Source organism: Metopolophium dirhodum, chromosome 1 (assembly GCF_019925205.1).
Source record: "Metopolophium dirhodum isolate CAU chromosome 1, ASM1992520v1, whole genome shotgun sequence".
In the NCBI taxonomy this organism is placed as follows: domain Eukaryota; kingdom Metazoa; phylum Arthropoda; class Insecta; order Hemiptera; family Aphididae; genus Metopolophium; species Metopolophium dirhodum.
This window is the reverse complement of record NC_083560.1, coordinates 81897813-81913560: the sequence shown is the minus strand read 5'-3', so window position 1 is coordinate 81913560 and position 15748 is coordinate 81897813. Positions and strand designations below refer to the sequence as shown.

The following is a 15748-nucleotide window of genomic DNA, read 5'->3' as shown; positions in this document are numbered from 1 at the left end:
TTTTAAAGACTCGTGTAGGTATACGTACGAAATATAAATGCACAACAAATAAATGTGTGTAATGATAATATTATAAATTTGTTAATCTACTAAATAAAAAAAAACATAATTTTATGAATTATTATTTCCTTAAAGTCAAAGCTAAATCATTTATTACTTCGTCTTTTGATCTCTTATGCATGGTTAAAATAATTTATTAAATCACCGGCTAAAGTAGTACAAATTGAAGACTCCATACATTAAAATCAAAAAAATGTTGTAATTTAAACAGAAAATATATTTTAAAAATGAAATGATTGTCCAGTGGTTAATATTGTTGAACTAATGTTACAAAATTGTAAGTAATTAACTTTAAGTTAGTGACTCGCGATTTTTCTCATAGGATATCAGAAGATATATTATGTATACAAATTTAAAATACTTACTTTTTTCAAAACATTTATAAATATAATATAGGCACAGTAATAAAATAGTATAAACAAAATCGATCTATTTAATAATTGTAATTGAGTTGATTAGAATCAGAACAATTTTAATAAATTATATTTGTTTATTAGCCACACTATTTTCCTAACTACTAAGTAACATTCAACATGCACTTATTAAGAGGATGTCAGCGCACTATTTTATGTGCATATTGTATTTTCTATTATCACAAATAAATTATTTTATTTAAAATTTTATATTATTTTTCTTAAGGATTTATAGACCATACGATCTAATGTTAAGTCCAAATTATAATATCTGATTACTTTTTTCTATGAAACGTGCATGCAGGTCGGTAATGTACTTGGTCTGGGTGTAGGTATACTATAATATTTATAATAACAAAGATACTTGGCTGTGAAAGGTTCTGGCATATGGGAGTTTCTATGGTACTTACCTATATAAAAATAACATATTTTTTCATACAATTAAAATTGTTCATGTATAATCAAAACTATGAGCAATATATTAAGAGAATGGCTCATACACCAATTAGGTGTAGAGGTTAATTCTCTACAACCTAATAATTTAAGTTCTAAATTTCAAAATGGAATGCTAATTGGAAAAATACTTCAGAACTATGACATAATGAGTTCAAAAGATTTTTCTCTATTAGTCGATCAAGAAGACGAAGAGACAAAAAAATCAAATTTTCGGCACCTCAAAATGTGGTTGAACATGTTACATATTCCATTAGACAACGATACCGTTACTGGAATAATATCTGGAGAAAGTTCAGTCATTTTTGCATTTTTATATAAATTGTGTTTTCTCCTCGAGAGTCCAAACAATTTAAATATAATCGGACACGCCAAGAAGTTACGTAAATCGCTCGGAAATTATGACTTCTCGCATAGATTATTTACGCCTGGAAGAATTGTCAATTTTCCATACAATAAACAACAATTAAATCAGAAAAGTATTGATACTAAAACCAATAAAAACCTTAGTACGCTGTATGAGAATGATAAGATGGCTTATTTTGAGTGTAGTTTATCAAGTAAAATAAATAGATGGACTGCCAGAGGACACGAATCTTGTAATAGGTAATTGGTAAATTTATTGTATTGCTATAATCAAATACATTTTAGCTACCCAAATATAGTTTAATCGATTCATAAATATATTATGCTATGTTGTTTGTGATCGTGAGTATAATATTATTGATACATTTTTTCATATTATTATCGTTTATTTAATATTATGTTAATACATTTGTTACAACTTTCTTTCACTAAAATCATATGTTAAACGGAAGCTTACAATTATTGAACGTAAATGTAAGGTGCTTCTAGTTGTTTTATTTAGGTATCTAAATGCTATAGATCGAATGAGTTAAACCTATTCGGTATATATATTGGTTGTATCCATATAGGCCTTATACTAATTAACCGGCCTTTACAATTTTATTGTACAATACGTCAATACACAATAATATTGTAACTAAAAGATCTTTTTTTTTTTTTTATTAATTTTTTAAAGGCATCAACTGCAAGGTACATTTTTTAAATTACATAAATTAATTATTGCTATTATATTTGTACAGTTTAAATAAGATGACGCAGTTCAGTTTCATTTATAAATTTGATTATTTTCTTTGACGTCTCAGGAGTGGGTGAAAGTATCTCGTATAGGGTTCCTGTTGAATGCGTATTTCGTTGAACTGGTGACATTGTAGGAGGATGTGCTTGACCGTAATTATTGTTCCGCAAGTAGTGCACGAAGAAGGGTCTTCTTTAGCCATAAGGCATCCGTGTGTCATACGGGTGTGTCCTATTCGTAGGTGGACAAGAATAACCTCGTCCCTTCTGGGCATCTCGTATGGTTTGGGCCATGGTAGTTTTCTCTATCTCTCTGAGCTTGTTATTATTGCAATTAGTCCAGAGGCTTTGCCATTTATCAATATAATTGCATTTAATGAAATTTCGAAAGTCATGGTCTAATATGCGAGGACATATTTCAAATTGGAAGTACCTGTAGTTTCTTTATAGCTTTTAAATCAGAAAAGCTCATTATTATAGTACACATTTTAATATATACCTACACAGAAGACAGAATAATAAATATATGTCGTAGGCCATTTGGAAAATTAGTATTTTTGCGAAAAGACCAGGCTCTTTGCAATGGGGTAGCCCGTTTGCGAACTAATTATTATTATTCCAAACAACCTGCTGTTTTTCAAGCTTATTGTGTACGGACTAACAGCATTTAGGCCTTTTAAGAACTACAATCATTACAATATGATAATAACCATTTTACTTATTTTCCGACTAGCTCATCTATTTGTTTTGCACGATGTTTTGCATATGTTGCATGTATAATAGGGTAATTTATTAATTGTACAAAAAAAAAAAAAAATAATGATTGTAATACTATATAATAATTCAGTTTACTTGTCACATAAAACTTTAAAATAAATTAAACTTCACTGCTAATCGCCATTGATCAAAGTAGATAAGTTTACATTTTATAATAATTATTCTATTGCAGTTTTTATTTTTTTTTTTGTATAATTAATAAATTACCCTATTATACTTATTCAATTTGCATGTTACATATTCGTCGCCGTCGTGCAAAAAGTGTCTAAGTGAAATTTGAACTTTGTTGGGAAACCACAATTGAATATTCATAATGGTCTGGAAATTCACCAACTCGTTCGATTTTAATAATGTTTGTCTTAAAAAATCCATAAAACAGTAAGGAATTTAAACCTTAATTTATCCAATTTTATATTTCATAATTACTATCAGAATAATTGTAAAACATAAAAAAAGATAGATGAAAAAATGACCAACTGACTTTTTAATCACTTGGTCAAATTAGGAAATGACTAACTGACTTACTCAAATCACTTGGTCAATATTACAATAACTGAATTTGAAGACCAATCAGAGTAATTTTATTGCTACATTTATTATTTACTTTAAAGTATTATGTTTCATAATATCAAAGCATATTATGCTTTAGCAAAACACCATGCAAAACAAATGCGGTTGTCGGAAAATAAGTAAAATGGTTATTATCATATTATAATGATTGTAGTTCTTAAAGGCCTAAATGCTGTTAGTTCGTATGCAATAAGCCTGAAAAAAAGCAGGCTGTTTGGAAAAATAATAATTAGTTCGCAAACTTAACTTTAACCCCTTAGTCTTTTCGCAAAAATATTAAAAAATTATGAAAATGTGTTAAAATTATATCAGAATTTTAGTTTTTTTTCTAAAAATGTCAATAAATAATTCTTTGTTTGGTCAAAAATCTTAAAAATGTAATACAAGGTTCATCATAAGTTTTTATTAATATTTAAAAATATTAACGATACATTGAGGCAAAGTTATTTTTTATAAGCATTTATATCTATAAGCAAGTTCAAATTTTGACAAAATCACAATTAATTTGTAGTTCAACAATTTGTACAACTAATACTTGGAAAAAGTAATAATAATACGGTCAGTGGGGGGAGGGGGCTTTAGCCAGTAAGCCCCCTCTCCCTATGTACGCCACTGTCTTTGACCGCTCTGAATTTACAAAAGGCTGGTATTAGTTTAAGGTCTATATAGTTATTGTAGTATTGTACACAAAATAAAACAAAATCTAAATCCTTTGTCTCTAATTACCTAGTTCAATAAAAATACTCTTGTCGGCAAGTTTAATACATTTTAAATTAAAATAATGTAAATGTATTTTTATGATTATATTATGTACCTACTAAGTTATTAACTGTTGATTTTTTTTATTTAATTTTTAATGTGATTATTGAAATGCTGAGTGAAGATATTTATTTGACATTAAAACACGGAAAGAACACGTAAAAATATATGAATTGTGGAGAAAAGAGACCACTAATGAATATCTGAAAAAAGATTTGGAAAATAACATTCGTCATAACCAAGACGTTTTGAGGAACAAATCTATATTAAATAGGCTTGATTGTATGTCTGATTGCGAAGAACAATTATTAAATAAAATCAATGATTCAAGAATCGTTACAAAAAAACGTAAGACATTTTTCGTTAAAAATAATGTGGAATTAATTCAAAACAATATAATTCACAAAAAACATGATTTAAGTGAAAAAAACAAATTAAACTTGAAAACAAAGGTTTGTTGAGGCATTAATTTTTTTTGTATTATTTTGTATTGAATTTGGTTTTATTATAGCTCACAGAAAGAAATAATGATTTAGAGAAAAAAACGGAGACGATAATAATGAAAAGTGTAGTTCGAGATTTGTTCGATGTTAGTATTAGAAGGGCTGCTTACATTAAAACATATGATGATAATATTCCTAAATATTTATGGAATAATTGGATGAACATGTTTATAAAAGGAAGGCCGCTATTAAACACACTAGATGATACACTTGGGCTTTTATTAGACACCGATTATGTGACTGAGAATAAACCTTTTTCTGATGAAGAGATAGAAACCCAGTCTATACTTGATCATTTAGAGATTATGGATTATTTAGAAAGAAAGAACGGTTGGTCTGAAAAGAAAAAACTCGTGGGTTTGAAATCTTACTCTCACACATCAACAGTTTGTCGAGCTCTTGGTTTCTTGGTCTACGATGTTTTTACTTTGTACTATGCACTACCACCTTCACCGATTTCTATAGATGATTTTATGCTCGGGCCAGTCTTTGGGGTTTTAAGTTGTAAAATCAAGGATTCTTTAAAACAAGACATTTGTAATGCACTTATTAAACGGAATATACTACCTGTGTTACCAACAGCAGCTTTGCAGTATTGTTCGAGAGCTTATTGTCAGATAACAGACAACGATGAATTAATAGAAACATTAGAAGATTCAGAGGATTCAGACGATCAAGACGAACCAGAAGATCCAGAGGGTAATAACAAAACCATTCTAATGAGTAGTAATTATATTTAATTTTAAACTAGGTACCTAGTCTTAATTAAACGTAGGACGTAGTAACTAAGTACTAGACTAATAAGTTAGGTTGCTGACTCGGAAATTCGTAGAATAAAAAAAATTAATGTAATTCATGTTCAGAATATTGATTATCCGTCAATTTTTAACAAAATAATTACATTTTAGTATCCCTATTTTACTATTAAATATGAGAATAAATTATTGATTTTTGATATAAATATTTTTTATTATTATTAATTTTTCAAGTAATACAGTTGCGGATTTATGTATCCATGTATGATGTACATAATGATGTATGATGTATCAAATTAACATCAATATGATATTAATTGGGATTTTGCATTTATTGTACTTTGGTAGGTACCTATGCTGTACTTAGCTATGCAATCTTCCTATAAAACACAATATATTTAGATATAAATGTAGGTACTTACCTACCAAATAGATAATATAATTTTTATTCAATTGAAATTAGATGTTCTAATGCATGTTTGCATCGTGCAGATATCACTAGTAGACTTATTTAGAAAAACATACATTTTTGTTTGAGAAAATGAGAAAAAGAAAAATATAATTATATAAATTTATTGCAGTATATTTTTATTTTATGAAGCAACTAGCAAAAAAATATGTGTGGGCAATTTACATTTATATTAGTCCGAAATGTTACTCAAATTATTTTCTTGAAGCTCTATTTATGTAAATGACATAACATTGTTAAAATATTATTATTTTAGATTAAAAATGTCATTGTTATTACTTATATTAAATTAATAAGAAATGTTAATAATTTAGTTTAAGGTTCTTAAAATACCTACCTTCATTAATAGCATCTATGAGACTACCTACTTAATCATATTAGATAATTTTACATTTGATACCTACCCTCCTGTATTACTTCATTATTTCATAAATATTTTTGAAAAGCAGTACAAATCTTTATTAATTATTTATTTACTTATTTTTAAATGATTATTAGCAAAATAAATAAATTAAAATCTAGATACTTAACTATTTTTTTGAATTTTTTTTACAGGATCTAATTAGCCTGTATTACAATGCATACACATTGTTATAACAAATCTCACATCTAATATTTTTTGTCATATCCACTTATTATGTTTATTGTTTATCATAACTAACAAATGGTAAGGTTTCTTAAATATAAGCTAATCTAGGTACCTATGTTCATATTATTCTTGAACTCATAAAAAAATCTACCTAGTACAGACTATAATTATTATCTACTTGAGGCAAACAATGCAGTAAAACATCAACAGATAAATTTCAGAATGGATGTCATTTCAAGACAATGATAAATTATTCAGTGTATTACAACAATGTTGGTTTCACTGAGGGCTTGGTGGAGTGTGGTAGGGTTGTCGATTATTGATACAATATTATGATAATTATTATTTACGATAATCGTAACATTTTCGAAACTTTTTGGTTAATTAAGTCTTTGGATAATGATTCAGTGAATGATTGATGTATTTCGTTATTTTTTATTAGAAATAATTTGTTTGAGAAGCATACAAAGATTATGGGAAGGGGGAAATTGAAAAATAAAAATAAAAATAAAACCTGTGTCAAGGGATGTGCCATCAAAAAATGTGTGGGCAATTTTCATTAGTTATTAAAATAGTAAAATGTAGGTACATATTAAAAATGTTTACAAATTTGTTCTGTGAATCACAGATCACAAGTGTAAATATTTTAAATATTATTAAAAAAAAATCAGAATCATAAATGTAAACGTTGAAAAAGTATAAAATAAGTAGGTAACCTATATTATAATTTTTAATAAGTATTATAAATTTTTAATAATTTTAATAATTAATTAATAAATATATTGTTGAACAGAAAATATCATTATTGACACTATATTAACCCAAGAGAATCCAACGATACTAAATGGAGTAGAAACATCAAAACAAACACAAACAAGTTGGAACATGGAAAAATTTCAAGAATTGGTAGAATGTGGAGAAACTGCATTCCTTCATATTTACACGGGCAAACCTCTTCCAAAACATTGCCTTATTGACTGTGTACTGTATTATATAAAAGCAAAACAACTTTCTGGAGGTTGTGTATTTATAGAATTTTCAAAAGAAGATATAAAAACACTAGAAGAAAGGTTGTCTAACAGGAATTCTCCACCTTTTGGAGCACACAGGTTTATGAAAGACATAAAACCAACAATTTTGGCTCCATTTAAAGGGCCAGATTTAGTTGGTATAGGACGATATGGGACCTCATTTACTAGATATTTAAAAGTAAGATATCGACAATTAGAAAATATTGATAATAATTTATATACACTATTTTAGATTGTATCTGATGAATATGATTTGGATAAATTTAGTGATTTACATGAGTATTATAAATCACATAATACATTAACATTATTACAAACTAAAAATAAAAATGTAGATTTGGATAACTATAAGATTGAATTAATATGTGATGTTTTAAATGGTCAAAACGTGAACTGGTCTAACGAGAATGATTGGGTGAATTGTATTTATGATATGCACAAAGACCAAGAAAATTATGAAGAGGCAAAAAATTCGAGTAAATTAAGTTTACAGCCAATAAAAGTAACAAAAAGTACGTTTAAAAGAAAAAGATTGCATGGAAAATCAGAATTTGAATATTTGGATTATATATCATCTAGTAAAGTAAACATGATTACAAATGAATTACTTGACACTAAAGGTGATATAACTAGGCCCGAAGAAGTTAAATCAAAATTGTTTAATGTGCAAATCAGTGCTGACATTGGAGTAGTATTAGTACAGTTTTGGATATCAATGGAAAAAAATTTTATTCAGAACATGAAATGGTGTTTTTTTAATAGAAGAATACTTATTTCTAACCAAATGCCTTATATGTCTTCAATTAACAACTATATTAATGAAATACTAAGACAACAAAATATAGAAAAAATAGAACTCGTTAAAGCATTACAATCTGATTTGTTAAAAATACCGAATGATGCACTAATGATGCCTGATTTGATTAGACAATTGATTTCAACTGTGGCAGATACTAGAGTTATCTTAACACAATTGACAAATCAGAAAATAAAAGATTGTAAACAATTTATAAGAAATGAAAACATTGATAAAAGGCTGGATAATACAATGAATTCGATGATTCTAGTTTATAAGAATATGTTACAAGCCGAGGTTCGTTAAATATTATGTGTATTATTGAAAAAAAAAATACTTAATGCTGGTTTTATTGAATTAGGTTGATCGGACAGTGAATACAATACTTTTCATTCATTCATACATGTCTAAAGTATACAATAAAAAGTTAACTGCATCAGTAATTCCAAACCATATTGGAGTTACATTATCGAAAGAGCAAGAATTTAAAGCAAAGGGGGCTGAACAAGTTGCAAGTGTTGAATATTATTTTAAATGGTTTGATGCCACTCTAATCATGGTTAATAATAAGCTCAGAGCTACATTAAAACTCACATATGAATGGTTAGCAGAAATGAAAAAAATCCATAGTGCAAATCCATTAGAAAGCAGTTCTGTGTATTTGAAAATATGGAAATTTTTGATAGATAAGGAGAATTTTAGATCAGCTGATCAATTAAAATTGATATCAAATAGATTCTATGAGGATATTAAGGTAATTTTCTTATAGTGTACTTTTTTTAGTTATTCTTTTTTGCAAGACATTGCACAAACATAAAATATTTTTAGATGTTTAAATTAAACGTATATATTGTAATCTGATAATAGGAAATGGAAAGTTATATCGTTCAGTATCAATTAGATATGAATCGAAGAATAGATGATTGTTTACAAAAAGAGCTTTTTGGAATTGATTGTATATGTAATTTATTTGAAGCTGCTATTAATGAGAAACAATATGTTCGGCATGAAATTATATTTTTCGACAATATTTTTTATTTGAATGCTGACAATGTTCTGCAGCCAAGTAACCCTCCACCCCATCCCTTTCCTTTATTAGAACCTGAAGATCAGTGTATTGTAACTATTCATAATCTAAAGAAAATTACAAATCAATTAGTGACAATTTGTCCAAATAGACGTATTTCTTTGGTTGCACTTTCCAGTTTGCTAAAAACATACTTAAAACATCATCCTGAAATTGAGTAAATAGTGTTTAAAAATGAATAAATATTAATTTTAATATTGAGTGGTTAATAGGTGGTTTAATACAAGTAATTTTGTACTGCGTACCATGTTCGGATTCAATGTCAACTATGTTGATTGGTCCGATTTTATATTACATTGTTTGGAACTTCCTTATCCTAATATTGAAGATTTGTTATATCTTAAAAGCCAATATTTAGAATTGGAGAAAAAAAGACAAAAAAATCCAAATCAAAATTATACAGAAGGTGTCTATTTTTGTGTTGGCTATTTTTACTTGTAGCTAATTTTATAATTTTCAGGTACCATAGATAAGGATGAATTTGATTCTGTTTTGCTGTGGTATCAAAAAATGTTACCACCAAATCCTTCAATTTGTTTTCGATTTATAAAAATCAAAGAGTTATTATTTAAAACTTTTTCTATTGATGGGAAATTAGACTATGTTGCAATGTTACTAGTTCTATGCAAAGACAACCACTCGATTATGGGATTAATAAAAGCCATCAGCTTAATAATGAATCAAAACATTATGGTCGATGAATTTGATGATTTCAACCAAACGAATGAAAGACATTCCATTAATTTGCCTATAGATACAATATACAAGATTTTAATGATTTGCCTCAAAAACTTCAAGGTAATTATTTTTAAATTTGTCTTTTAAAATATGATTGTTTTAAATATGCATGTAAATAGGATCCAAACAATAGTGATATCGAAGATTTGGTAACTTCGATATTAAATGTACACAGTGATATGCTTCAACATAATGGTGATACATTTTCCGTATTAAAATTACTTCAGAATGATGAACTTAAGTCGGTATCTGAAATTGGATTTAGATTTAATTCAAGGCCTTTGTCTAGTATTGTGAACAGTCTTAAATGATTGTAGTGTTGACGCGATTATTTTGTTATCAGTAAACAGTAAATAATGAACAGTTTTTTTTTAAGGTAATACCTATTTTAATAATGTTATGTTATGATTTATTCAACAAATAACTAACCTTATTTTATGCTCAATGTTTATTATAAATATTTGTCTATTATAGTACATTTTAAGATATTTGAGATTACCATTATATACAATATTAGCATTTACTATTTTCTAGTAATGGAGAGTTAAAAAACACATATTTAAATACAATAACTAGGTAAGTAATTGAAATTAAATTAATAATTGATAAAAATAAAATAAATTTTGATTTTAATTTGTAAATGCTTGTAATAATGTAACTGAGAAATATTATTCATGCCTACAGCCTTCTAGGTTCCACATTGTTATGAATAATTTGTTTATAGGTACTACATTTAAGTATTTTCACTAAAAATTCTTTAATTTGCTTACCATGCAATATAATTTGATTTTGTCAATAGTAATTAGTAGGTATTGAGTATTTAAGTTATTAAACCTGTAAGTTACAATTTTGAAATTCAACATTTATCAATTTATACATACTACAATCATTGGTATTATCGATTTTTGTAGGTATTTTGTCCCAGTTTGGCGTCCTAACAAATGTTGTAACCTAGCTGACGGCATATGTTGCACAAATAGAGAGCAAAACGTAGTTTTGTACATCGAAAAAGTGTTTATTAAAAATATTCCTCCACATCATGATGCTTAAGGTAACAATAACTCCTTATATACATAGTTAATACTTAACATTAAATAATTGGCCTCAGTTTTTTTTCTTTGATTTTGTATCGTGTAACAAAAATATATTAATTAAAATAACTAAAAGACATATATTGTTGAGTTTAACTACGTTGACAATTTAAAACATTAATAAATGACACATTTCTCTAATGGGACAAAAAAAAAATAGTAATAATAATAATAATAATAGTAATAATAGTAATAATAATACAATAATAAGTCGCTCGGACAGCAAACATGAGTGTGGTACGCACTGTCAAATTGCGTGGACGACTGCGATATAATTTATATAAATATTAAATTATAATCATAATAATAATTAAAATAATAATAATAATAATAATAATAATAATAATGATAATAATAATAATAAATATTAAATAATATTAAAAATAATAATATACTGTTTAGTAATACTTGTCTTTGACAAATCAACACTCTGGTGTCCCCGAAACGGAAAAATGCTTATTTTATAATTTTTTTTTTTTGCCAATTAATAGCTTAGTCATACTAAGTTAAGAACCAGCAAGAGAGTTTGTGTAAGACGTAGGTCGCTTGCATGTTTGAATAAACTTTTCTTGAAATGTTTAAGGGAAAAAAAATCTTTAAGAGAATGTTGATGCTACTTAATATATTACATTATTATACGTGTGAAAAAATTTGTAGTAAACTGTCTCGGGAAACGGTCTTTTTGCGTGCCCTATACAGGTTATGTGTAGAATTATATTACTAAAGCGTCTTAGGCAGACGTGCGGTCGTCCACAAAATATCATCAAAAACGTCACTCGCAAACATATTTTTGTACACAGTAATATATTATATTTAATTTTATCAATAATGTTTAAACATAATAATGTATATTATATTTATTTTATATTGTATATTGTAATATTATGATTTATGAAGGTATAAGGTACCTATTATATTATTGAATACTACACAAGAATATTGGCGTACCGATTTATTGAAACATCACGTGTTGATTATGTTGATTATTTTAAATTATTATTATGTTTAGCGAATTAGTTGGGGATCGTCCAATCAGACAATTTGTTTACGGTTTTCCCGGAAAAAAATTAAAAAATCAATCGAGTAGGTACAAAATAAAACCAGCGGTAAATGGTTTAGTTTTTCACCATCGAAAACACTCAAAAAATTAATAATCCGAACTAAAATAATTTGATTCCCGATAGATTTTACAACGTTGATTAATATTTAATTGGAATAATTCCATTCGATGATTATTCGATGATTATTATTTATTTCAACAGATTATTCGGCCATTTAGTTATTTCATAATCTCTCACCTTAATTAGTATTATAGGTACAATAATTTATATAATATAATATTATTTGTGTTTTGGTCCTTTAAAAAATACACGTAGTTTCAGCTTAAACATATATATAATTAAAAAATTTAATCGATATTCAGTAAATACGAAAAATCAATTAATTAAAAATCAGCAACAAAAGAAATCGGAAAATTCGTAATAATATATAAATATTGAGACGAATGTATAATAATTAAACGAAACAGAAAAATAAAACTTAAGTATATATTTATTATATATTATATTCGTGTGTCTTCACCTGCTCGCTGGGAACACAAATTCGCGGTTTAAATTAATAACGACGAAATATCTATAATATTATATGTAAACCTATATCATATTATTCATATAAAATATATTTTGAGCAAAAATCGAAACAGGAAGAACGCGGCAACGAAATCTCCCCGCGGGGCAGAGAAAATAAATAAATAATGAAAATACAAAATATAAACGCCCTCTGTGCGTTATAGTCCTGGGGGCACGTTTTAACGTATATAGTATTAACTATTAACTATAATAGATATGATTTGTGTCGATGATTTTTTTCTTCTTTTTTTTTAAAAAAAATAATTTCCCATATAACGTAACATTTTTAACAATTCGTATAGGAGTACATTGTGTGTGTGTCTGTCTGTCATTACATGTTAATTATTATTTACTACTGCAGTCATTTTCTCGAGTTCCTTCCGTTCACACTGCCGCTGGACGTACGGTATGACGAACAGCATCAAACCACTTACGGCGATGTTCGATCCCGAAAGGTAGAAAGCCGGGTTGTACGAGCCCGTTATGTCAAATAGCCACCCTACACAAATGAAAAAAATCAAACAGTTAAAATAATAGTTAAATATTATACATAGGCGCGTTTATAATATCGATATTGATATGTGATATTTCTATCCCAATATAGTAATATTATAGGCTATAGTTATCAATAGGTATAGAGCATAAAGCGATCGATTGTAATGAATATTTAAACAAATCGATATGTCCTTAATATTTTTGAGGGAATCACATATCGATTTGTTTAAATATTGTCTCAAAACAATTTAAACATAATTTAAATTTACAAAATTTTTTGTTTATTTTGAAAGTTGAATACTAAGTCAAATAACAATAAAATATAAAACCCATGTCATTCCCTCAAAAATATTACTCCCTTATCTTTTTTCTAGTGGGCGATTTTACTTAAAGATTTCTTAAAAACAAAGAAAAAATTATTCTGTGTTAATGCGTTTTGTCTATGCTGCGCGTTGGCCAGAGAGAAAAAACAAATAGTGCGCTGACATCCTCTTTAGGAAGAAGTTATAATAGTACTTATAATACTATAATAGTATGAAAAACCGTTAAACGTTATAATTTCTTCATTAGACTATATTTTATAAAATGTCCTACAAAATTATTTCGAAAATATTTTTCTCTTTAATCTAGATGCAGCAAATTCTATACTTAGTAAGGGAATTTCAGTATATATTATCCGAAAGAATATAGACATAAACAGTTTCAAGACATACGTATTATGGGATTGAATCTATCGGTATTCGGCATATACTTTTGTTTAAGCTCCGTTGTAATTAATATTAAATTAGCTTAGTAGTAACGTCATTAGGTATACCTAATATTATATGACGGCACGATAAGGTACATTGGGACACTGATGCGACTAACTCATATCGCCCGACAAGAAGCAATCACAGAGGTTTAATGTATGATAATTGATAATATATATCACGCGCAACCGTCACAAGAACAAATACCGCACCGACGTTTTCTTAATGGATTTACATTAAAATTCTTGAGGGGGGATTAACGTTTTCCCTGGACGCATAATAGATGAAGACGCACCTACTCGGAAGGTCCTACATACCATTATTCATTATTATAATATATTATCGATCGTCGTGTTTACATAATAATATAATATACAACGCGCAACGGATTAAATAAATGGGTTACCGGCTATGGGTGGTCCGACGAGCGAGGCAATGCCCTGAAACATCAACAGGATTCCAAAAGCGTTTGTCAATTTATCCAGGCCCAGCAGGTCCACCAGGATTACCGACGTCAGACCCACGTACGCACCGATTGTGGATCCGAAAACGATCGTGTATAAGGATAATGAGAGTATGTCCGTGCAGTATGTGCTCAGCATTGTAGCTGCGCCATGAAACAAACAAAAAAAACATATTTTGTAGCATATTATAAATTATATAGATAATACTACAATGATATGGTTAAGATCAGCTGGTAGGTACCTAGCAAGCGATGTGCGAACCCCGAATAAGGTTCAGGACTTATAGCACTAAAACTGTAAAAATAATCACAAACAATGTTGTATGAAACAAATAGGTACACTTTTATATAATTAAAAACGACACAGGACGCTCTTTAAAGTTTAAACGGCTCACAGAATTATTATATTTAAAAATATGGTGTTTAAGAGAACGCCAGAATGTGTCGTATCCATCTTACAAGTGCGTAACATAGCAAATATTTTACGCTCGGCGGATCACATTTAGCTCCGTTCGTTTAAAAATTAGAGTGAATCGATCTATTATGAAACGTGATTGTAAGAACATTATCTGTTGGTTTTTACGATTTTTCAGTTTTTAAGTGAGTTATGAGCATTTTTAATTTACGCTGGGATTTACGCTATATTATATAGGTACGCATAACTTGCTAAAAAATTTAACTACGCAAAATATTGCGAATATTGAATTATGTTTAGAAAGGGCTAATATAAATATTTGGTGAAAATATCAAGTCCTTATTGCATATCTACTTTTCCGATTTTTTCTTAGTTTTTCCCAATTATATTTAAAAGATCTCTGGACATTTTGTTATTACTCACCAAAACACAAATCTTTTTTATAAATCTAATTTGCTACTAGAAACCACCCTCAAAGTTGAATATTGGAGCATTTTTATTTTTTCCTAAAGGTGACGAATTTCAACTGACCCGGAATTAAAAAATAATATTTATCATTGTAAAACGTACTAAAATAATAATCTTAAAGTATAAGTTTTTAATTAATAAGAAATATTTTTATTTATCCATGAAAATGGTTAGGCCAAAAAAAGTTACAAAATAATTATTTATGAAAAACCAATTCAAAAAATTAAAAAAAATATTTTTACTAAGTACATCAAACCAAATATTATAACTTATAACTATTCAATATAAGTGGGCACAACATAAATTATACGGAATTAATAGGTGTTAAAATAATGACC

At 27.6% G+C, this 15748-nt stretch overlaps 2 protein-coding genes across 2 annotated transcripts in view; one reads left to right on the top strand and one right to left on the bottom strand.

Moving 5' to 3' along the window:
• The first annotated feature begins 942 nt into the window (after positions 1–942).
• Positions 943–10412, top strand: LOC132934172 (uncharacterized). Its single transcript, XM_061000448.1, has 10 exons — positions 943–1532; positions 4258–4585; positions 4645–5335; positions 7243–7658; positions 7713–8573; positions 8638–9030; positions 9144–9520; positions 9576–9769; positions 9824–10161; positions 10221–10412. The coding sequence occupies exons 1-10, from the start codon at positions 943–945 to the stop codon at positions 10410–10412; spliced, it is 4380 nt and encodes a 1459-aa protein (XP_060856431.1).
• Positions 10413–11095: 683 nt separating this feature from the next.
• The window catches only part of LOC132934240 (uncharacterized), a 57544-nt gene continuing 52891 nt past the window's right edge, over positions 11096–15748 (bottom strand). The window contains exons 8-9 of the mRNA XM_061000525.1: positions 14471–14671; positions 11096–13319 (exon numbers count right to left, since the gene is read on the bottom strand). Coding sequence (XP_060856508.1) covers positions 13159–13319; positions 14471–14671 — 362 coding nt within the window. The 3' untranslated portion in view covers positions 11096–13158. The remainder of the gene's footprint in view (positions 13320–14470; positions 14672–15748) is intronic.

Bases quoted from the DNA above. Each gene is read 5' to 3' on its own strand.
- LOC132934172 (XM_061000448.1), top strand. From the start codon at position 943: ATGAGCAATATATTAAGAGAATGGCTCATACACCAATTAGGTGTAGAG. The intron at 4,586-4,644 runs GTTTGTTGAGGC...GTTTTATTATAG, and splicing joins AATTAAACTTGAAAACAAAG to CTCACAGAAAGAAATAATGA. The intron at 10,162-10,220 runs GTAATTATTTTT...GCATGTAAATAG, and splicing joins TTTGCCTCAAAAACTTCAAG to GATCCAAACAATAGTGATAT.